The sequence below is a fragment of the Castor canadensis genome, chromosome 13 (assembly GCF_047511655.1).
Source record: "Castor canadensis chromosome 13, mCasCan1.hap1v2, whole genome shotgun sequence".
NCBI classification, from domain to species: domain Eukaryota; kingdom Metazoa; phylum Chordata; class Mammalia; order Rodentia; family Castoridae; genus Castor; species Castor canadensis.
This window is the reverse complement of record NC_133398.1, coordinates 76138621-76155192: the sequence shown is the minus strand read 5'-3', so window position 1 is coordinate 76155192 and position 16572 is coordinate 76138621. Positions and strand designations below refer to the sequence as shown.

Genomic DNA, 16572 nt, shown 5'->3' with positions numbered 1-16572 from the left:
TTCAGCTTTTTGAGGAAATTTTGTGCTACTCTCCATAAAAACTAATTTACATTTTCACCAAAAGAGTTTAAGTGTTACTTTTTCTCCACATCTTCATCAGCATTTGTTATGTTTTTCTTTTTTGATAATAACCATTTGGACTAATGAGGTGAAACATTAATCAAATGTAGTTTTGATTTGTATTTTTTCTGATACCCGGTGGCACTAAACAAATTTTTCATATACTGTTTCCATTTGCATTACTTTCTTTTAAGAAATGTCTATTCAGATCATTTACCTTTTTTTTTTTTTTGGAAGTACTGGGGATTGAACTCAGAGTCATGTGATTGCTAGGCAAGTGCTTTACCACTTGAACCTACTTTCAGTTTGTTTTTCAGGCTTTTACTCTTATCAGTCTCAGACCACACTTCTCCTATCTCCATTTCCATAGTTGTAGGGACCACAGAGGTATATAAACACAGCTGGCTCTAATTTACCTATTCTTAATTGGATTGTGCTTTTTTGCTGTTGTTTCAGTTTCTTATCTATCATATATGCTAATTCCTTATCATATGAATAGTCTGCAAAAATGTTCTCCCATTCTGTAAGCTATCTCTTCACCAATTTATTGCACAGGTTATTAGTTTGATATAAACTTACTTCTTTTTCCTGCTTGTGCTCTTCAGGTTTTATCAAACAAAAAAATTACCTAAACCAATGTCTTAAAAATTCTATTCTGTTTTAATCTAGTAATTTGAGGTTTTTCATTTAGATCTTTGATCCATTTAAGATGTTTTTGAGTATAGTAGAAGGTAGGGTTCTAGTTTTATTCTTCTGCATGTAGATAGTCAGTTTTCCCAGCATCATTTATTGAAAAGGCTGTCTTTTCTTCAATGTCTGTTTTTGATGGCTTTGTCAAAAATCAGTTAGCTGTACACGTGTGATGAGAGCCATGGATTTTTAACAGCTAAATAGTTTTTGATTGGAAACTGCTGTGACAATCACTCTGTACTTTCATGAATTGTTAGAAGGCCAAACTTGGGCAGAAAAATACTGATCATCCCTATCAAAGTGCTATAGGGACACAGAAGCCTGTGTTCTAAGAGGTATTCCCAGAAATAAGAGAAAAATGTGTTCTTACATTCAAAAAAGAGGAATGAATACCTCTTATCAGAGGCTTCCAGATACCACATAACATTACTTTACCTCAAATGGCCCTCTACTTACTTGAGTGGTTCTAGCAAGCCACACACACAATAAAGACTTAGGTGTGACAAAGTAAGCTAAGCCCCTGAGAGCTACCTACTCTTTCTCTACATAGAAATAAGTGCCACTGAAAAAGAGGACTGCAGATCTGTTTGTAGTCAGCAATTAACAAAAGAAAAATATATTCATGATGTTTTAGCTTTAGAAACTTGAATATTGAGCTTTTCTTTAATTTCCTAGGTGAGCATCTTGCTTTGCCAGTGGGATTATTTCATCAGATTTAAACAAATCTATATGCCTGGGTTCCAGTTGAAAGTTTGTCAGACAACCTGAGGACTTTTCTTGGTATAGGTATGAGATTTATCCTCTTCTGAAAGTGCAGTAAAGGAAAGCTGGTGATCATACCAGAAGCTTTAGAAATGTTTTTCATTGATTGCTCTGTGCTTATGGCAATTACTCCTGCCCATAGAAGAAATCAAAGCTGTACGTCAAGCAAGGTACAGTGATCATAAAGTTGGCTGGACATTTGATCACTCTAAGTTGTTGGTGATATAAAACTGTCCATGGTAATCAATGGTTTATTTAACATCCAGCATTCCTATAGTTATGTTCTGTTGGAGAGTTATGCAAAAACCTTTGTCTTTAAAGAATTGCTGTTCAAAGAATTTTCCCAACAGACAAACGTAGAGTAAACTAACATTGCGTATTGAAAGGTACAAATCTAGTCAATTACATAGTTACAGTAAACCTAATATGCTGGAACTGACTCTTTAGATAATGAGCCAAAAGGTTTTAGAGATTTAATTTTTGAGTAGAATGTAACTAACAATGGGCTGTATCCTGCCTTTCAGTGGTATCATAAAGAAAGGGGGAGGGGCAAGAACAAATAGAGGTTACAAAGCAAAGCACAGATGTGGGTGGGAACTGTTTTCTTTTCACTTGAGTGGCTCTTTTAGACTCTATTGACTAATCCTGAAACTGCTTTTAATACTAAAGCATGACCTAACAAATAATTGGTAGGGATAAAAGTAAATGTCCATTAAAGTAAATGCTTATGACAGGTGTAAAATAAAACTGGTCTGATAGCTATTTCTCCATTCATTCATTAAATGAATTTAATATGGAAATGTACCATCTGGAAATGACTAAAAAGTTCAGTCCTTCCTTAATAGGCTTAAGAGGCATTAGATATTTTATCATCATTCAAATTTCTTCAGATATTCAGCTTGTGGGCCTTTACTTCAAAACAGGAACACTTTAAATGCCATAGGCCACAGAACTATTGATGGTAGCAAAAGAAGCAAATTGTTTTCTGATTAATTAAAAAATTATATCACTGGAAATGTCAGTCTTTGAATGAAAATCTAAGTAATGATAATCTTAAAATTAAACAAAAAAAAGAATACTTTCATGTGCCTAATAATTTTGAGGAATGTAAAAGTTTTATTACCTGATGGAATCAGTTAAATATGACTGATTACACAATATAAGTAAATTATATATGGCACTATCTAATGGAATTATTAAATTTTTATTAGTTGCCTATTATAGGCAAGAATACATGTATAAGCAATGTTATAAAAAACAAATAATGCTAAAGGGAGATCACTTATGAGAGAAGGAGAGTAAAAGAAGTTAAGAAGGTGAATACAGCTGATCTACTTTCTTACAAGAATGAATATAGATTTTTAAATCTGTTGAAATCACCATAGAAAGGGACTAAAGTAGAAAGGAGAAAAATAGAAGAGATGAACTAATCCAGGTTATAATACATACATACATGGAAATGTCACAAAGAAACTCCCTATGTAGATATTTTAAACAAAAATGTCATTTATTTTTCTCTCACAAAATCAGAGAAGAAGAGGACAGAACAGGCCCTGTCTGGGGGGTTGGTACTAGTGGGAAGGGGAAAGATTTGGGTAAAGAGTGGAAGAGGTTGAATATGGTGCAAACACTGTATACACATGTACGTAAATGGAAAAATGAGACCTGTTGAAACTACTACAGGTATGGAGGATTTGGGGATAAAGGAGAATGATGGATGGGGTGAATTCAAGTATGATATATTTGATATATTGTAAGAACTTTTGTAATGTCACAATGTACTCCCAACACAATAATAAAAAATAAAAAAGTTAAAAAGAAATATTATAGCTTACAATACAGATAACAGAAAATATTCATTGCAAAAAAAAACCATTATTAGGACATCCTTGCAGATCTATATGAAGTAAATTTGAAGGTCAAATGTGGGATTAAATTCTGGTTCTTCTAGCTCAGAAGCTTTACATATGTGAGACCTACTCATCTGTAAAACAAGGCTCATATAGTAGTTACTTGGAGCTTTAAATAACTCATCTTGTTGGCTGGGGTGTTGAAGGCTCTTATCTAGTAGCTATCAGTTGGCTGAGGTTTTGAAGGCTCTTAACTAGTAGCTATCATCTAGCTTGTATTTAAGTAGACTGTGATCCTTGAGCCGAATCTTATAAAATGCGTAGTGTTTTGAAGGTAAAGGGGTGTGCTGATATAATATTCTCTGCAAAGAGAATTATAGGAGCTAAGGTGGGAAATGTGGGGTTAGAGGGAGCAGAAAAATTGTGAATATAAAGTTTTGGCAGGTGGGGCCCAAAAGTGTTAGACCTTGAAAACTATGTACAAGAGTTGAACATTAAAAGGGAAACAGATAAGATAAAACTGTATGAGGAAGATTAACCTGTTAGCAATAGGAAGAACAGTTGGGGAGGAAGAGCACGAACTTGGAAGCCTGTTGACTCTATGAAATAATGAGGGCTTGCAATAGTAGAAGGCTGTGAAAACTGAAAGAAAGTGTTAAAATACAGAATTACTCAGAGTTATTTCAACATTGTTTAGTCTTCTAGGACAACAATAGTTGTCTTCATCTAATGTGTACTTAACATGATGTCTGTCACATAGAAATTGTGTGTCAAGGGTTACTGTATTTAGTCTTAAATACATCACTGGAGGCAGCTTACTCTGATTTTAGATATCAGCAAACTGAACCTTAAAGAAATTGTGACACAACATAAATATGTCACTTTAGAATGCATAGGCCCTCTATACCCATGAGTTCCACGTATGTGGCTTCAACCAACAAGGGGTCAAAAATGCTAGGTTGTGGTTCATATAGACTATATAATTAGTTTGTATGTATACTGAATGTGCAGATATTTTTTCTTGTTATTATTCCCTAAACAATACATTATAACAATTATTTACCTAACATTTACAGAGCACTAAGTATTATAAGTAATCTAGAGATGATTCAAAGCATATGGAGAGATGTGTGGAGGTTATATACAAATTATGTGTGAATTTGTATAAAAGAGTTGCACATTCATAAGATTAGGCTTCCTACAAGGGCATCCTGAAATTAGTTCCTCTTAGATACTGAGGGCTGAATGTGGTTTTCAGTTTGTAATATAATGGAGTGATGATTTCGTTTATGCCCTACCCATTTAATTGAATATTTCACTATTCTATCACTAGCAGACTCATGATAAGAGAATGCTGTACAGAGGAGTATGTATGAAATCTTTAGATAAATGGATGGATGGTTGGATGCTTCAAAGCTTACATAGCTAACAAAGAGGAATATGAATTCAAATCTGAGTTGTTTTGTTCCAAAACTATAAATTAACTATCATTGCACTATTTCTGCTCCTGCAAAATTAAACATAAAAAGGAGAGGATCCAAAAGACATAACCAGAACATCTTTGTTTATAGCAACATTCTCTAGAGATGTGTTTTTCATATGGCAGAGTTACTTGTCTTCAAGCCAGTTTTTCCACATCCCTTTGGGAGGTCAGGATGCCTATATTAGCCCATATTTGGCTAAGGCCAATGGCAGAACACTGAGCAGAAGGATCCAAATGAAAGCTGTTTCACACACATCTGTTTAAACACAGAGCTGCATTTATTTTATAAGCCATGGTATCCACAGACCCTGCTGGCAATCTCAGATTCTTGTGGTTCGCTTTTTATTCTCAAACAGTGCTCTCTGAATTTATTTTGGAAAAGGTTACAACTTGTGGCATAAAACAGTGTTCAAATATAAGCAATGTATGTGATTAACTGAATGTCCAAAATATGTATTATATGTGTAATTCTCATGAAAGCAAGAAATAAGTGCACATATTGTATACACCCATCATTCTCCCAAAAGTTTGACAGTTAAATAAACCAGTATGTGATATATTGTAGTGAATGAATCTTGCTCAAAATCTGTAAACATTACCACTAAATCAGGTCAGATTATACTTCCGAAAAACCCTTCTTGCACCAGTTAATATTTGTTTGGTGATAAATACAGATTGTTCCTGATTTACTATACTTGAACTTATAATTTCCCAACATTAATAAGACACAAAAGCAATACACATTCAGTAGAAACTATACTGAGTTTCGGTCATTACTGAGGACAGAATATGCAGCACTGTATTCTCCTGTGATGCTGGGCAAGGTTTCTAAACAGTCACACAATCACATGGATAAAAAAACGGATCCTGTACTCCACAAAGTACTGTAATCAACAAATTAAATGAGATAGCAAGCACTTTATTACAAAATAGGTTTTTAGTGTTCTGAACACAAGTAAGACAGGCTAGGCTAAATCATGTTGTTTGATGAGTCAAGTGTATTAAATACATTTTCAACTTATCAAGGGTTTATCAGAATGTAATCCTGTCATAAATCTAGGAGCATCTGTACTATAAAAGCAACGTATTTATTAGCATTTTAATTCACAGACTTACAAGTTTGGGTCTTCTTAATTGAATGCACTCTGAAGAGGAAGATATCAATTGAGGATATATCTTCCTTGGTTGGGTTTCAGCCTAATTGTGAGCAACATCAAAACATTAGGGTAATTTCCTTCCTCCTTCCCTAATTCTCAAAGGTAATTATGTGTCCTTAAAGAAGTTGCAACCTGACGTCCTTTGATGTCATTATGATTTATGGAGTTCCATGCAATGGTCAGTCCTATGTATAAAGAAAATATTCTAATGTTATTTACCTTTAAGATATTTACAACTGACTTAATGGGGAAAATAATACCATGTGAAGTCGTAATGAAAGAAGTGGTGATACTTGTAGTAGATACATTCTGTAGAAGATGAGAAGAGTCTTAACAAAGATCTATAGGAGAGTGGAGTTGCCAGGACAGAGTCTGGAAACTGGGTAAATTAGGAAAGAACTAAAGACTGCCTGGTTTAGAAAACACAGAGAAGAATTAAAACCAAAGACGCTACACATTAATGTGAGTGTAAATTTACTCTATTATTGGACCTTTGCTTAAATCACTGGAGTTTTAAATATAATCGCATTAATAGAAGAAAATGGCTCTGTTACCTAATCAAGGGTTGAAAAACAATTTTGCCTCCATTTGGGAAAAGATGGCTTATTGCATGCAGACTTTCTGTAGATTAGTTCTACTCACTACCTTTATGGCATTTTCCCTCTATACATAAGGAATGAGTGCATGCTTATAATGCTTATCCTTCAACAACAAAGAAAAGTTCTTAGTCAGTCTTCAATAAGCTCTTCATGAGAGTGGACAGATTGTAGAGTCTCCAGAGACCACAGAAAGTAGTCACTATCTGTGATGTTGAACTTTGCATAGAAGTACTGTCACCCAATCACCAGAGGAGTAGAATGTGTAAAGGAGGGCATGGATCTATATTCAGACCTGCTCCATTTTAAACTCAGTTCAGCCATTCTTAGGTTATTAACCTTAGATCAATCCCCTCACTCTCTTGTTTCAGTTTATTTATCTGTAAAATGGGAGACATACTTGACCCATTAGATTATTGAGACATAGATATGTGTAAAGTTTTAAAACATTACTTGAAATAAGGTTAATTAACTCAATATATCCTTTTGAAGTAGGATGTAATATCAACTATTAAATTTGATAATATTCTAGCAAATCAAATATTTGACAGGTGTGTGGTGCTTATCTAAAGATTACCCAAGAGTCACTCCAACATACTATGATGGAATGCATAGAATCTTATTTTCTAGGGTTATTGCCTTTGTATTTGCCAATCCAATGGGTTAGACCTACTGAACTGAGTTCCCTGTGACTTACAGGCAGATGTTGACAAGGCAGTGAAGGCTGCAAGACAGGCTTTCCAGATTGGTTCTCCATGGCGTACTATGGATGCTTCAGAGAGGGGACGCCTGCTCTTTAAGCTGGCTGACTTAATTGAAAGAGATCGTCTGCTGCTAGCAGTGAGTATTACCCAAACTGGATACATACAGAGATCTTTCAAAATCATTCACTGTTTGAATTGCCGAGTTGATTTGGTTCTAATGAGCACAAAAAAAGATGAATTATCTTCCTCTACTCTAGAAGTTCTCAAAACTGCCCACAAAGTCAGATGCTGTGTGGATCTCCTAGAATAATGTTCTGGGTTTCTCAAACTTACTTGACCCCTGAATTCTTTTAGTGGAAAATCTGATTAGGTTTGTTAAAAGTGTTCAAAATATTTCTTTAAAATAAGTTTCATTTCTCCCTTGTTTAGCTTAGCAAAGTATCTACAAACAGCCACTTTTTGCTTTCCAGAAATGTGTCTGTTCACTGTTCACAGTGTTCATAATTAAATGATCTGGTCTGTCTGTTTCACAGGTGAAAAAGCCAAAGAAATTAAATTCAACTGCTATTACACTCATAGAAAATTTGTTCTTATCTTTACTGTTTTTTCTTTAATTTTGGCAGATATCAGCTAGACAAGTCAGCACATAACATGGGTAGGAGAGAGCATTTCCTCCTAAACTTCTCAGCCAGGCATTACAATAAAACTAATTTAGCAAAGCTAATATTCAAATTGAATTTCAGAATAAATTTTTGTTACCATTAGAAGCTTAGAGTGGCAGTAACAAGGAGGTCTTCATTTTATTTAAAAATTAGCAATTATGGATAAAGAACCATTTATTATTCAAAGACACAGCATAATTTGAAATATGAGAAAATATAAAACCAAAAGCTGTATGCACTAAAACTGTACTAACAAAAATGTCCTATAAGAAGAAAGAAGATTTCACTAAAACTTGGCTTCTCTTATTTGTCTGATTTTTAGAGCATACAGTGTTGACTATCTTGGTAAACAGCACCCTCCCACAAACACCCTTATTCTATGTGGGAGTGTAGCTACACAAAAATCATGTTTGCTTAAATTTAAGTATGGTGGACAGTGTATCATAGAGATGGAACAGCTTTAGTAATTAGTCTCCTGTTCAGTCCCACTGGGTGACCACCCAGCAGAATACTAAACCCTAAAAGTTCTTTAAAGCTGTACATAAGAAAAGAAGGAAAAGAAGAAAAAGGTCATTATACAATTGTTGCACTACAAGATGAGAAAATGTTAAACTTCCAATTTAATTGTTCAAATGATAATTATAGTAATAGTGCTTAAATTAGGAAGTTGCTACTTGAAAATTCTGCAGAAGAAAATTTGTTCATAAAAGATTGTATGAATAGATTGGTTATATCCAGCTGGACAATGAAACTAAAAATGATTATTGAGGTTACTTGTCACTAGCACTAAATTCTCACCATAGTCAGATTACAAGTGAAATCTTGTTGGAACTCTGGTCTGATCAAAGAAACTAAGTACCATTTTCACCATCTAGTTATATATCCAGTTGTCACCAGCTCCTAGGACATTGGTTAGCTGAAAGATACTCAGCTGCTCAAAGAAAGAATGCCATGGTTTAGACACATGACTCTCACTACTCATTCCACTAGGGCCTTATTATGTAACCATAAACAAGTCATTTTGACTCATTTAAAAAAAGAAGAAGAAGAGAATAGACATGATGATTTAAAATTCTATTTTCAAAATTCTCTAGCATGTGACTATTCAAAATATTGAGTAAATATTTTCAATCCAAACTTTTGTGGAATTTTAGATTTTGGATTGATCTGTTTTTCAGACAATGGAGTCAATGAATGCTGGAAAACTTTTTTCCCATGCATACCTGATGGATTTAGGAGGGTGCATAAAAACATTACGCTACTGTGCAGGCTGGGCTGACAAGGTCCATGGCTACACCATACCAAGCGGTAAGTAGACTTAGGAAATGACCAGGGTGGGTACAGACATGAGTTGATTATGAAGTTGAATAATTTCAAATTCTTTCTTTTAAAGATGTTAACCAAATTAGGCAAAACTGTTCTTTTCTTGACACAGTCCTGAACTTGGAAGTTCTGTCAAGATTCAACAACTGATTTTTAAAGTTATTCCAGCATAATCATATAGTGATAGCCCTGGATATTTTAGAAAATATTACTGTAAAATCGTTCTTATAGCTACAATCACTGATTCCAGGCAATTGTCTCTCTAAAGGCCCAAACTTTTCAAAGCTGGTCTCTGAAATTATTTATTTGGGTTTCATTTCCATAGTGACATTTATACCCTTTCTGTAATGTAATTATTTAAGTCTGTTTGCATGTTCCAGTATGAGTCTGTTATGCTCATCTGTGCCTGTTCAAAGTCAGTATAGACCAGACTAATTAAACTAATTCATATTGATTTGTTTCAAATAGCTTCAAAGCAAAAAGAGACTATGTTTATAACCTGGGTTAAGAATCTCTGTATATAAATGTTTATGTATGCATTATTTAGTGGGATATGCACACTATATAACAGACATATGAAAAATATTTTGTATGAAAAAATATCAATTTTGCAAACAGTAAGGATAAATTTTAACTACTACAAATGTGTTTACTTTAGAAATATACTTCAGGAGTGATCCTGAAATGTATTTCTGATACAATTGGAGCTCCCTGTAAGTTAGAAGGGAGAGCTAGAAAGTTAAAAAAAAAAAAAAAGAAAAATGAGACAATAGTGGTATTAAGAAGTATGGCTATTTTAGCAGTTGTATAATTTGTCTTCGTACAACCTGTAAAAAAAATCATTTAAAGTACCTAGGATCTTCAGAGAGAGCATTCTTCCTGTGATAGAGCTTCTGTGGGAACTAGAACAGAATGGAACACAGAGAACAAAGCTCTAAGGATGACCACATCAAATGGAGGCAAATGACTCAGTCATATCCAGATGAGAAGGAAATGTCTTTCACTGTAGGCATTAGTTTTCATGGATTTAGAAAGTTTGGTTTTTGTTAGGTAGACAAAAGAAAAAAAGCATTTTAGAACAAATGCTTAGCTAGGCTTATTGCTCATAGTGATATATTACTATTTTCAAATTACATTTTCTTTTTACAAAGATTATGTTACTCAGAGCACTTTGAGTGGCTGGAACAACACTTGACTGTGGTTGTTCTCTTATCCAGAGATGGTCCTACATTCTTTCTCATTAATTTTCTATAAAAGTTTAAGAATAACAGTGGTATACAAACAGTCCTCATAGCAATGAGAGAGTTATCTTTCATTTATTATTCAATCTTGAATCTTTAATTTTACCTAACTCTGTTTTATGGTTTCTGTACTTCAAACCTAGTATTTGAGGTCTTAATTTTTTTATTTTGTAAATGTTGGAGATATGTTCTTTCCTCTTTTTTAAAAATGACTGTTCCCATATTCCTCTCACATCAACTTTAAACCATCCTCCTTTGAATGTAAACACATTTGCCTTTATAGGATTGCATTGTATTTTATTTTCCAGATGGAGATGTTTTCACTTATACAAGACGTGAACCTATTGGTGTTTGTGGCCAAATCATTCCTGTAAGTTATTCTCCTATATAATTCCAGTGGAGGGAAAAATTCTCTAATTCTATTCCATTTGGTTATGAAGCTCTCTCCAACACAAATGGATGCTTACATATGTGCAGAAAGCTTCAAAATGTATGTGTTATTGAAACTGGTCTTCCTGTGACCCAACTACATGGATATAAATTAAGGAGTCCAGAAATCCATCTATACCATGGTATATGTCTTGAAGAGTGTTTCAATATTATGGCATCAACAAATCTTAGCCTTTTACACTATGGGTTGTTTTTGAAAAGTTGCATTGTATACTCTTTTAAAAATATGACAGAATGTTCAATACCATCTCTTCTGCTGCAGAACACTTATTACTCTCCAATATTCTTTGACTCCTGGTTAAGACTTCTCACCATGGGCAACAGTAGCAACTAGACATTTCAAATCCTGAAAGATATTTGCTAATTATAGTGGAAAAAATGATACCAGAAATACTTAGAGCATTGTTTCGAATATATTGTACCTTTAGTTAGCAGGCTCTGATACACAAAATTCCTCTGTGAGAAAATGGTGTTTTTTTAAAAACTTTTATTTTATTCATATGTGCATACAATGTTTGGGTCATTTCATGTGCTCAAAGTCCAATCCCCTTGTTGTGTTTGCCCTTGATCTAATGTCCGCATATGAGGGAGAACATACGATTTTTGGTCTTTTGGGCCAGGCTAACCTCACTCATTTACCAGCGAATGATAACATTTCGTTCTTCTTCATGGCTGCATAAAATTCCATTGTGTACAGATACCACATGAGAAAATGGTATTTTTAAATGGAATTGTGAATACTTCCTTTTAAGCTTAACAAAAAGGTTACTTTCTAAAGATGGCTAACATACTTTAAATATAAACATGGTGAAGTGCCCTAAAATGTTTAAATGAGGAAATGACATATCTTTTATTCCAATGAGACTGAAGTGTACCAATATCAACATTTTTAATGTAATTAATCTTTATGTTAAAAGATAAAAAAAGACATAGCACAGTGCTAGAGATAAAACCAAGAGGATTATGCATGCTAGATACATGTTCTAAAGCATTATGTCCAGCCCCTGCTTTCTTGATTAACCCTGGACAGCCATCTCAGGTAGCGAGGACTATTACCAGGATTTTCAGATAATGAAATTATGCACAGAAAACAAGTCACTTGTCTGACTTCACAGTCACTCAGCAAGTGATTTTGCTGAGTTCTGAACCCAAGTACTTTGCCTCCAGACTCTGCAGACATCTTTTCTTTAACAAGATTATTCCTGGGCTGAGGGTGTAACTCAGGGGGAGAGCACATAGGCACATAGAACACAAAGTGCCAGGCTCTGTTCAATACCCAGAGCCACAAAAAAGGTGTCATAGCTACAAATGCTGTTAATAATATTGTTGTGTGAATGTAATGCATGACTTAGAGGGAAAGGAGCTTATTCATACTTTTTGAACATAAATAATATATTATGCTTAATTGTATGCAAAAACAAACAGTGATTTTCCCCTTGGTAGAATAAGAATTCAAAATCGCATCATTTGATTAAATATGAGGCTCTTTTCTGCTCACTTCTATCTAGGTTACAAAGAGCTTGTTATCATTTACTTATTGCTTTTAGCAATGTACTTAAATGGGATGTACTAGGTAAGCTCAGAAAACTACAGAATTGATATTTCACATCTACGATGGAGGGTTTTGTAAATGTAGAACTTACATTAGCAAATGTGGCTTGGAGCAATTCAAAGATTCTCATTAAATATTGCTTTCTAGTGGAATTTCCCGCTGGTTATGCTCATTTGGAAGTTAGGGCCTGCTCTTAGCTGTGGAAACACGGTGATTGTCAAACCAGCAGAGCAAACTCCCCTCACTGCTCTTCACGTGGCATCTTTAATAAAAGAGGTAAGTTTCCTAAATCAAAACACACACATGAATTTGAGTCCTAATTTATAATAAGAGGACTTCATTTAGTGCTATTACAAACTGTGTTGTCCACAAATGATGCCCTTCCTGTCGTGGGGATGCATGTAGAAGGACAGCTGGCTGGGGTTTCTGGCAGTCAACTCAAAAGAGTCTCCATCAGACTCAAAGTCTTGCGATCAGTCACCTTGTGACCAATTATTTCTTTTGTTCAACTCTCATGAAAATATATTCATAGTAAAATGAAGAAGCATTCTTTCAAATGTCGAAATATTGAGTTGGTTTGTAACTGCCACTGAGGGCTTCTGTAAATCTGTTTAAAATTAATTAAAGAAATTTTTAATCTATCTGAAGGTAGAGGCCATTGTGCCAATATGCTTGTTTGTAATATTGAGCCATGTCTTTTTAAACACAGAGTCTCTATGGGTGGATATATTTATATTCACTTTTCCATTATGGTTTTCTCTACATTTTTCTTGTGTTCAAAGTAGCAAACAGCACGTGAAAATTATTTCAGTAACTCTCCAAGCTGGATGAACATATCTTTTCTTGGAAAAAATTCCTTGCTTTTATCTTTCATATCTTACCAATACTCAAGTGTTAATCATTAGAAACTTAAAATTTAGAAGCTGTGAACCTGTATATTGTAAACATTTTTTTCATGTCAACTTAAGAATAGGCAAAAGAGATGTGAAAGTGAGGCAATTTGATACAAATAACATAAAATTTTATGGGCCTTGGATTAATGTAAATCTGGGAACTTCCATTCTACATAGAATAACCCTGCTTACCTGATATTTTACTGATTGAATAATGTCAATTGGGATTTGCAACTTAGTCGTTATGCACTGAGCAAACAACAAACACAAACTGATATTGGGAGATGGCTTTAGTCTCTTTCTTTTACTGATAATAATAATACACACTAACATTCTCCTTTGGAAACAATTTTCCAACCACTTTTATGTATACTATATTTTTTGGTGGATACTAGGGACTGAACCCAAGGCCTAACACTTGCTAGGCAAGTGTTGTACTACTTGAGCCATGCCCCCACACTATTACTATCTTTTTAGTTGCTATTATGAAATTTGATGCAGCTATCACTGGAGCAGTGATTCAATTATTCACAATCTTATGGAAAAATGTGCTCTCAATTATGCAGTGAGGCTTTATGTAGGTTAACAAATGAAATAATAAGCAATAAAGAATAATGACACATAGGCACATTTTTCTTGCTAGAGTAAATCTCAAGGCTAGCATAAAGAAGCAGCCTCAATCCCATTCTTTCCTCTTATTTGAATTAAATTTTGAGTTCTGTTGTAACCTACAGGCAGGGTTTCCTCCTGGCGTGGTGAACATCGTCCCTGGTTATGGGCCGACTGCAGGGGCAGCCATCTCTTCTCACATGGACATTGACAAAGTGGCCTTCACGGGATCAACAGAGGTAATGTCATTGACTCAGGCTGGCAGTTAAGAATGCTGACATCTCTAACCATCAGAAGCATGTTCTATGTAACTATTTTTAAGCCGACACTTCCTTAAAACAAAAGTTCTTCTTAATGATTACTTCCTTATTCTACCCTTCAGATATGTTTATACAGCATAAGCAGATGTGGTTTGGATGAAATGAAATACTTCCTCCAAAGTCAGAAGGATTAGAGTGAGCTGTTTTTAGTGTGTTCATTGCATTCTCTCTTGAGAAATATAACTGCTAAATCTCTGTCATATGATTGGAAAAGTTTATGATGGAAAATATAAATTAGACCACAGTGATTTGTATGAATGAGTGCAACTGTATCGTATAGATTATAAAAATTAAATATCAGAGCCTCATCCTTAACTCCTTATTTGGGGCTCCACTTTCACTAGACATCCTGAAAAGGAGCCAGAACCTCAGCTTCCCTCAGTGTTACTGATGGTCTCCCCTAACTGTTCTTTCTGGATCAACTGGGCCAGACAAAAAGTTAAAAATCAGTACTCTCAGCAATACCACTCTTGGGGATATACCCAAAAGACTGTTACTCCAGAGGCACCTGCACATCCATGTTTATTGCGGCACTATTCACAATAGCCAAGTTATGGAAACAGCCAAGATGCCCCAGCACTGACGAATGGATTAAGAAAATGTGGTATCTATACACAATGGAATTTTATGCAGCCATGAAGAAGAACGAAATGTTATCATTTGCTGGTAAATGGATGGAATTGGAGAACATCATTCTGAGTGAGGTTAGCCTGGCTCAAAAGACCAAAAATCGTATGTTCTCCCTCATATGTGGACATTAGATCAAGGGCAAACACAACAAGGGGATTGGACTATGAGCACATGATAAAAGCGAGAGCACACAAGGGAGGGGTGAGGATAGGTAAGACACCTAAAAAACTAGCTAGCATTTGTTGCCCTTAATGCAGAGAAACTAAAGCAGATACCTTAAAGCAACTGAGGCCACTAGGAAAAGGGGACCAGGAACTAGAGAAAAGGTTAGATCAAAAAGAATGAACCTAGAAGGTAACACCCACGCACAGGAAATCAATGTGAGTCAATGCCCTGTATAGCTATCCTTATCTCAACCAGCAAAACCCCTTGTTCCTTCCTATTATTGCTTATACTCTCTCTACAACAAAATTAGAGATAAGGGCAAAATAGTTTCTGCGGGGTATTGAGGGGGGAAGCGGGAGGGGGTGGAGTGGGTGGTAAGGGAGGGGGTGGGGGCAGAGGGGAGAAATGAACCAAGCCTTGTATGTACATATGAATAATAAAAGAAAAATGAAAAAAAAAATAAAATAAAATAAAAATCAGTACTCTAACCATGGGCACTGTGAGGAGGAACAGGAAAGAGAGGGAAGGAGAAAGAGAGGGTAGAGGGAGGGAGAGAGAGAGAGAGAGAGAGAGAAGAAAGAGAATGACTTTTTTATTATAAACCAAAAAAAAGTGATAAAATACTCTATCAAGCAAAGACATTCTTGAGGTTATGGCATTGTTAGATGTTTAAAATAAAAGGTGATGCATACCTCTCATTTGGTATGTAGCATAGAAAATGAGGACTGAACATAATTTCACTGTATAAAGTTGGCTATGCAAATAAGAAACAAAGCAGGGTGTGATAAGATACATACCAAGTGCTAAGAAGGGGCTCATGAAAAGAAATGCTAATTTCCAGAGGGATGCTAGAACTTGCTCTGGGTTTTAAGGAATGCTTGTTGTTTAACTTCTTGGCGATTGAAAAATCACAAAGAACATTCTAGACAGTGAGTTGAGGGAAATTTGATTATTTTATAATTCTATTATCCACTGTAATTATATATTTTAGTTGCATACAAAATTGAGATAATGAGACATTATCCCTATGCCCTATCACCTCTTGATAATTCCATGAATCTTTTTATTTTCCCACGTTTTACTCATGCATGGCCAGAAGCTACTCTAGCATGACTCCCATGTGTTCCCTTTCTAGCTTGCCCCTTATATCTGCTGTTCTAAGAACCTCCTGATTTTAAAGTCTTCCCATCTGTGTTCCTATATATATGATATATATTATATCATATATAATTGGGAAAGTTCATGCCCATTTATATATATCATATATAATTGGGAAAGTTCATCAGATCCTTGACTGAGTGTTCTTTTTTTTTTTTTTTGGAGGTGTGGTTCAAGTGCTAGAGTACTTGCTTGGCAAGCACAAAGCCTTGAGTTCAAACCCCAGTTTCACATACACACACCGAAAAATGACACATACAAAAAAAG

At 34.9% G+C, this 16572-nt stretch overlaps 1 protein-coding gene across 5 annotated transcripts in view; it reads left to right on the top strand.

Annotated features, from left to right (window-relative positions):
* The window catches only part of LOC109700680 (aldehyde dehydrogenase 1A1), a 131548-nt gene that overhangs the window by 91045 nt on the left and 23931 nt on the right, over window positions 1–16572 (top strand). For 4 of the 5 annotated variants that reach the window (XM_074052047.1, XM_020185957.2, XM_074052049.1 and 1 more), the window contains 5 exons: window positions 7298–7438; window positions 9143–9272; window positions 10837–10898; window positions 12678–12806; window positions 14158–14271. In XM_074052047.1, the coding sequence (XP_073908148.1) occupies window positions 7298–7438; window positions 9143–9272; window positions 10837–10898; window positions 12678–12806; window positions 14158–14271 (576 nt within the window). Of the gene's footprint in view, window positions 1–1511; window positions 1537–7297; window positions 7439–9142; window positions 9273–10836; window positions 10899–12677; window positions 12807–14157; window positions 14272–16572 lie in introns of those variants that run through there. The other variant, XM_074052050.1, reaches the window with a different exon arrangement.